The sequence below is a fragment of the Triticum aestivum genome, chromosome 7A, assembly GCF_018294505.1.
Source record: "Triticum aestivum cultivar Chinese Spring chromosome 7A, IWGSC CS RefSeq v2.1, whole genome shotgun sequence".
Classification (NCBI taxonomy): Eukaryota; Viridiplantae; Streptophyta; class Magnoliopsida; order Poales; family Poaceae; genus Triticum; species Triticum aestivum.
The window spans coordinates 500241805-500248420 of NC_057812.1; the positions used below are offsets into that span (position 1 = coordinate 500241805).

The following is a 6616-nucleotide window of genomic DNA, read 5'->3' on the forward strand; positions in this document are numbered from 1 at the left end:
GCCATGATGTTTACACTGTAGTTGCCATAGTGCTTAAACTAAAGTTGCCATGTGGCAATTTCAATTTGTAGAGCATGTCAATTTTAGTATTTTGATGATGACAACTCCAGTGCTTTGACCATCAAACTTATTTTTTATGAACCATGGCAATTTTAAGTGCATGTATCATGGCAATTTTAGTTTATGGTTCATGACAAGTCTAGTTTCTTAATTCCCCGATTTATAAATGTCAAAATTTACTTTTAAATATAGAAGAAAACAGCTGAAATATATCATGACAACTTCAATGTAAATGTCATGGCAATTCATGTGCAATAGACATGACAACTTTTAACCTGAAAAAAAATAGTCAAAATATATTGATATAAGATCTAGTTTCGAAGATCTCGTCGCGAGTGATTTAATGGTGAAAACGGATCTTCAGTTAGATTTTTCATTTAAGAGATAAAATATTTTAAAAACTGAAAATCCAAAAAGATTACCACATGCATGCATACGGTGACATGACGCAGTCGGTGTGTTATAGGCGTGTGGGCGGGTTTCGCTTCCACCACACGTGTGAGCATTAGCGTTGTTCTAAATTGTAAGATTTTTTTTTCCAGGTACTCGTTTTCTAGATGCTGGAGATACTAGTATTGACTGTGGAATCATCTGTGTGGGTGTGAATGTTCTGTGAAGAACACGTGCATAATTATGCGCGGCAAACCTCCGGTACAAGACAGGTGGCTCCACCCCGTGCCGTCCATGAGATATTCCGACGGGTTGGTGGGGTATCTCCGTGGAGAGTGGGAAGAACGAGTGGTCGAGGCTCGAGGGAGACGGGGTTGGAAGCTGCGGAGCCAGGAGCGGGATGTGGAGAGGGGGAAGAAGACAAGCGGAGGTAGGAGTTACCCGGACGCAAAATGGGTTCGGTAGGAGCGATCTGAACGCAAGAATTTGATGGTGCACCAAGGCCTTCCAGATCAAAACTACCCCCCTCGGTCCTCGCCCTTCATTACTAGTACATCTGTTCCGTCCTCCGCCAAACACGCCTCGGGCACTGAAGCACGCCACCTGGAAGGTGTTCTTCCTCCTCCGCTCTACTGTGCTGCCGTGGCGTGGAGATCCAACCGGAGCTGGACCGACTCCTTTTGCTGGTGAGGAACCCTAACTTGCTCCGACTGTTTTTTACAGTGTTTTTTTTCTGGCGTTCTTCCTTTTTTCACGTGAGCCATCCAGTCCAAGTCATGCTTAAACGAAAGAAAATTTGAGTTCAACTGAACTCCCATGCCTAACGCTAGGTCCGCCCCTGCTTGTTCATACAGCACCTATCATTTTCGTGTAAGAAAATGGTACCAATCTGGTGCTGCCTTTTGTCAGAGTAATTAGCATACAATCGGTCATTCGTCAGAGTCGGATTCAGTTAAGTTGTTAACTGCTGAATCGAAGTGTTGTTTCGGATCCTTGTTTAGCTTAACTCCATTGGATCTCTCATATATGACGGCAAAAGTATTGCTTTCATTTCTCCGACCATATCCCCATCCCATATAGCCTGTGGAATTCTTCGTTCCTGTGCAACTCTGTAAATTTTGTTCGCTCCTCTGTTGCAGAACCGGTGTGCTAGCTACGGAAGCGGCCATGGAAGTGGTTTCTTCCAGTCACTCTTGCTTGGCATTTCATCAAACCCCTACCAGTGCGCGGAGGTCTCTGGGCACTGGTCTTGGTCCGCGGCATACCAAGCTTGCTCGGCCAAGAAAAAGCTCAGTTCTCTGTGTTGGGAGAGCTTCAAATCCTGGTGATTCAGGAAAGCTTAATGTCAGCCGCAGCTTCGGTGTAAGCGATGTCGATGCTGCCCTCCAGGGCATCTCCAAGAAGGTAGGCCAGATCGAGAAAGTGGCGATTCCTGGCCTGCCAGAAGGGCCAGACAGTTCTCAAATCAGCACTGGTTTGTGGGAGTGGAAGCCGAAGCTGACGGTATACTACGAGAAGTCTGGCACCAAGAATAGCAAGGCGCCAGCAGTGCTTTTTCTACCAGGTTTTGGGGTGGGCACGTTCCATTTTGAGAAGCAATTGATGGATCTTGGCCGTGATTACAAGGTGTGGACGATGGATTTTCTGGGACAGGGAATGTCATTGCCGTGTGAAGACCCTGCTCCTAAGGCCATGGCAGGGGAGGAGGATGAGGAATCATATTGGGGTTTTGGACAAGATTCGCAACCATGGGCAGATGAATTGGTGTACTCTGTAGACTTGTGGCGTGACCAGGTCCAGCATTTCATTGAAGAGGTACCATTTTGGAATATTTGTTGTTTCATCCAGTCTTCTTTTTGGCTTTGTGCTAATATGTCTTTCAAGTTAACAAATCTTCGTGTGCTTTGCACTCTCTGGAAGTCCTGAAATAATTAGCAAGTTAGTTTTTTTAGGGAGCAAGTTAGCTGTTTTACTTTCATCATGAGTGGTTGTTGTTAGATCATCAAGTGGTAACGGATACCAAGAATGGATTTCCAGGATAATTTGATTATCTAGGTATTTCTTAATACTATACATCTATACATAGACTTGTGAAAATGTTGTTATGGTGGTCTGGTCAAGAATCACATATATCATGTATATTCAAACTCTGTCATGGTTGCATAATCGAGTTCTTCCTTACTCGGGAATGTTCCAGTTGGAACACTATGTGATCATCTTTTTTGGTGCTTGATGGCTGTGTGCGCCGCAATGTTGCAGAGGCCAGGGTTCACCTCCTTTTCAAAAAAAGAAAGTCTTCGTTGGTGCTCACTATTCTTAATGAAAGCAAAATGATGTATTGATTCCTGTTTGGTGAATGTTTCTTGGTTTTTGGTCATACGAGTAAGAAAGGTCCTGGGAATATAACTGATCTTTGAGTTAACAGGTTCAACTTTGCTGGCTGTAAATGTTAATGTGTCTCCAAGGATTGTTATGTCAGTCTTACAACTTCTTTTTTTGTTATCATACTATTTAGAATCTTGCTATTCACAGCCAGTTTGGCGACATATATCTTCAACTGTTGGATTTATGTCTCATTTTTCTTACTCTTAAGTTTATAACCCTCTTGCAGGTTATCGGTGAACCAGTTTATATTGTGGGAAACTCTCTTGGAGGTTTTGTTGCTCTATATCTTGCTGCATCCAGTCCACACCTTGTAAAGGGGGTCACGTTGCTTAATGCAACGCCATTTTGGGGTTTCCTTCCTAATCCTGCAAGATCTCCTCGTTTGTCAAAGATTTTTCCATGGGCTGGGACATTTCCTCTTCCATCAGTTGTGAGGAAACTTACTGAAACAGTGTATGTGTTACTTATTAGGTTTCAGAACATCGACACGCAGATTGCATTATCTTAAAGTTACCCTGCTGTTAATTATTGGGCCTTGACGTTTTTTGTTCACTAAGCTGGATTCATGGATTGTAGTTTTTTATGGGATTCATGCCTTTTGCATTGTATGTGCAGGATTTACCTGAACCTTTAACATGGAAAGTTTAGCAATAAGTTGACATCTTCAGCTCTTGCAAAAAAAAAACTCATATAAACCATGAACTTCTGCCTGGAATTTACTGAAATTCTTGCACTATTATTTCTCTCCACATACTAGGATATCATGGTTATTATGCATAATTATAGGATCATTAGAATTATGTTTGTTATCCATGCATTGGATCCTACAAATTGGATAGCCCATTGATCCCTTGTGATACAGGTGGCAGAAGATAAGCGACCCAAGAAGTATACAGAAGATACTCAGGCAAGTATATGCTGATCACTCAACAAATGTTGACAAGGTGTTCTCACGTATTATAGAGACAACAGAACACCCAGCAGCTGCTGCATCATTTGCCTCCATTATGTTTGCTCCAATGGGCCAGATATCCTTTCAGGAGGCACTATCTAGGTGAGATGGAAAACCCAACTTGATGAATGGCTCTATTGCTTACAAATATCAGTTTCCACTTTAACACTGATCATCTGCAGGTGCCAAAAGCAGGACATTCCCATTTCCCTTATGTATGGGAAAGAAGATCCTTGGGTTACACCTTATTGGGGTATCAGAGTCAAGCAGCAGGTGCCAGAAGCACCCTATTATGAAATCAGCCCTGCCGGTCACTGTCCTCACGACGAGGTTCCTGAGGTAACTATCGCATGCTGTGTAGAAATTATAGTCCCCCCCTTGTATTTATACAATATACTCCCATTGATCGTTCATAAAGGTACAAACATATATCTAGAGCAAACTACCATCATGCTATAAACATGTAACTTTAAAATCGACAGTTAACAATCCGAAAATTTGAGAAGATCTTTGCTGGACCTGTGCATTATCCGTCAATTTTTTCTTCAAATTTAAACCTAAAGCGAGTTCGAATAAATAAAATATAAAAATATGTTTGTAAATTTTGCCTTTTGTTTTTATAGTAAATATCACCGAACTACATTTCTTTTGTCAAAACTATACTTTAAGCAGCCACTTCAAAACTATACTCAAGCAACCCATTCACAGAACTGTACTCTGTAAACATAATATTTCATACCTACACTTCTATATTTGCAACGGATGGGACCAATAGTGCCCACTAGTCAGCCACACTAGGAAATTAACAATGATATAATACAATAGTGCCCGCAAGTCATAAATTTATACCACATTAGAGGCTCATGAACCTGCTCTATTGTGCAACATTTTGTCAAGTTCGAAGTTTAGTAGGCTTAAGTCAAGTCTTAGATATTTCGGTAACCTAAGCAGTGGCGGAGCATTTCACACCTACACTTCTATATTTGCAACGGATGGGACCAATAGTGCCCACTAGTCAGCCACACTAGGAAATTAACAATGATATAATACAATGCGCCCGCAAGTCATAAATTTATACCACATTAGAGGCTCATGAACCTGCCCTATTGTGCAACATTGTGTCAAGTTCGAAGTTTAGTAGGCTTAAGTCAAGTCTTAGATATTTCGGTAACCTAACTAGTGGCGGAGGATTTGGCCGTATGCATCGTTCTGATGCAGAGGCCGGGGAGTCCCCCTTTTCGAAAAAAAAACTAGTGGCGGAGGATGGGTCAATTTTGAGGTGGGGCGAACTCAATAGTGTGCTAAAAGTATGATGTAATACGAAAATAGTTTGAAAATCGTTTTTAACTATAAAATTCAAAATCACAAATTCGCATTATACACAAATGCAGACATTTTAGAAATTTATACCTCTTCCTTCCCAATTCCCCTTCACCGGCAGCGACGGCATCCAGCCGCACCACCTAGTCAGCAACTTCCAGCGGCGCCGCCTTGCGCCGTGCCTGCGCACCTACATCCAGCAGGTTGGCCTGGATCAGTGGATCCCATGTGGTTCTTGCCGCCGTCAAATTCAGCCGCCGTTGTGGCCCCTGCCCTGCCCATTGGCTCACGCTACAAGGTTCGTGCAGTCGTGTCCCGCGGCGTGCGTGTGTGCGCGTTGCTTGACATACTTGGCTAATTAATCGTGCGTTGATATGAGATCACGGGCTGGGTACAAATAACGTGGCCCATGTGCACGATGCAACCAGCCCTTCCATCGTTCTTCTGTTCTTCTCAGCGGGGCAGGATTTTCTAACTAACGCAGCTAGGCACGATTCATACGCAGCATATAGGTATAACTGTTCGTGCCAAAAATCAAGGTAGGGCGGCCGCCCAGCCTCGCTCTACCAAGTCCGCCGCCCAGCCAAAGCAAATTTTACGTTGTCATGGGTCTTTAATTTGTTAGAAACTACACCAGTCGTGAAGTCAAAGCTGTGACACCAACAGGGGTTTACAGTCATGGCTAGTGAGTTCCATTTCAATGATGATGAACGCTGATCTTTTCTCTTTGGTCAGGTTATAAACTATTTGCTCCGAGGATGGCTTAAGAATGTGGAGTCTGAGGGTTCAGTTGACCTCCCATTTCTTGAAGATTCCAGCTTTGAAGAACATGGTGTATCGAGGGAGCTGGAGTTTGTTAGGACAGGGTCCAAGAAATCAGTTAGTGTGCGGCTCTTCGGTTCCCAAATTTCCCTGTGGAACCAACTGAGCTCATTCTTGAAGCGGCATGCCTCCAGCATACGGGTAGTATCCAGATGATTTGTCCGTAGTTTGTTAGATAGAAGTTTCAATTGTATATTGTATTCATTATTCTTTATGTAAAGTAGTCAGGTTGATGCCTAGATGAATGAAATAGCGACAAGTTCAAATATCTCTAGTGAATGTGAATATGTGCAGTACAGGGTTAGTATTGAGCGTCAGATATCCGTCGTGGTTGTATTCAGAGGAATTCAAGATCAGATATTTTCCTTCTGTTTGAATACCTGTAAAGTTTGAGGTAAGCAACAGTTTTAACACCGAACATTAAGTACAACTACATTCCCTGCTCGGTTATCTTTGTATCCTCTAGCGCGTCTTCCATTCCAGGTATATTGGCATCATCCGTTTCCGACCTACTCCCTCCATGTCAAGCCCCGGGCTATGAACTACTGGATTTAACACTCAAATCAACCAATTTCAGAAAGAAGTGAGAGCTTGGCCCAGGGTTCTATTGCTTGGGGAAAAAAGGGAAAAGTAGTTTAGCACGCCACCGCCGGCTAGGGTTTACACCCGAATACAAGTCAACATAGT

The 6616-nt window shown here is 43.0% G+C and overlaps 1 protein-coding gene across 1 annotated transcript; it reads left to right on the top strand.

Annotated features, from left to right (window-relative positions):
- Positions 1 to 794: 794 nt before the first annotated feature.
- On the top strand, positions 795 to 6308 carry LOC123147814 (pheophytinase, chloroplastic). Its single transcript, XM_044567125.1, has 6 exons — positions 795 to 1136; positions 1590 to 2265; positions 3062 to 3288; positions 3698 to 3889; positions 3970 to 4126; positions 5843 to 6308. Exons 2-6 carry the CDS (start codon positions 1618 to 1620, stop codon positions 6083 to 6085), a joined length of 1467 nt encoding a protein of 488 aa, XP_044423060.1. The 5' UTR covers positions 795 to 1136; positions 1590 to 1617; the 3' UTR covers positions 6086 to 6308.
- The last annotated feature ends 308 nt before the right edge of the window (positions 6309 to 6616 follow it).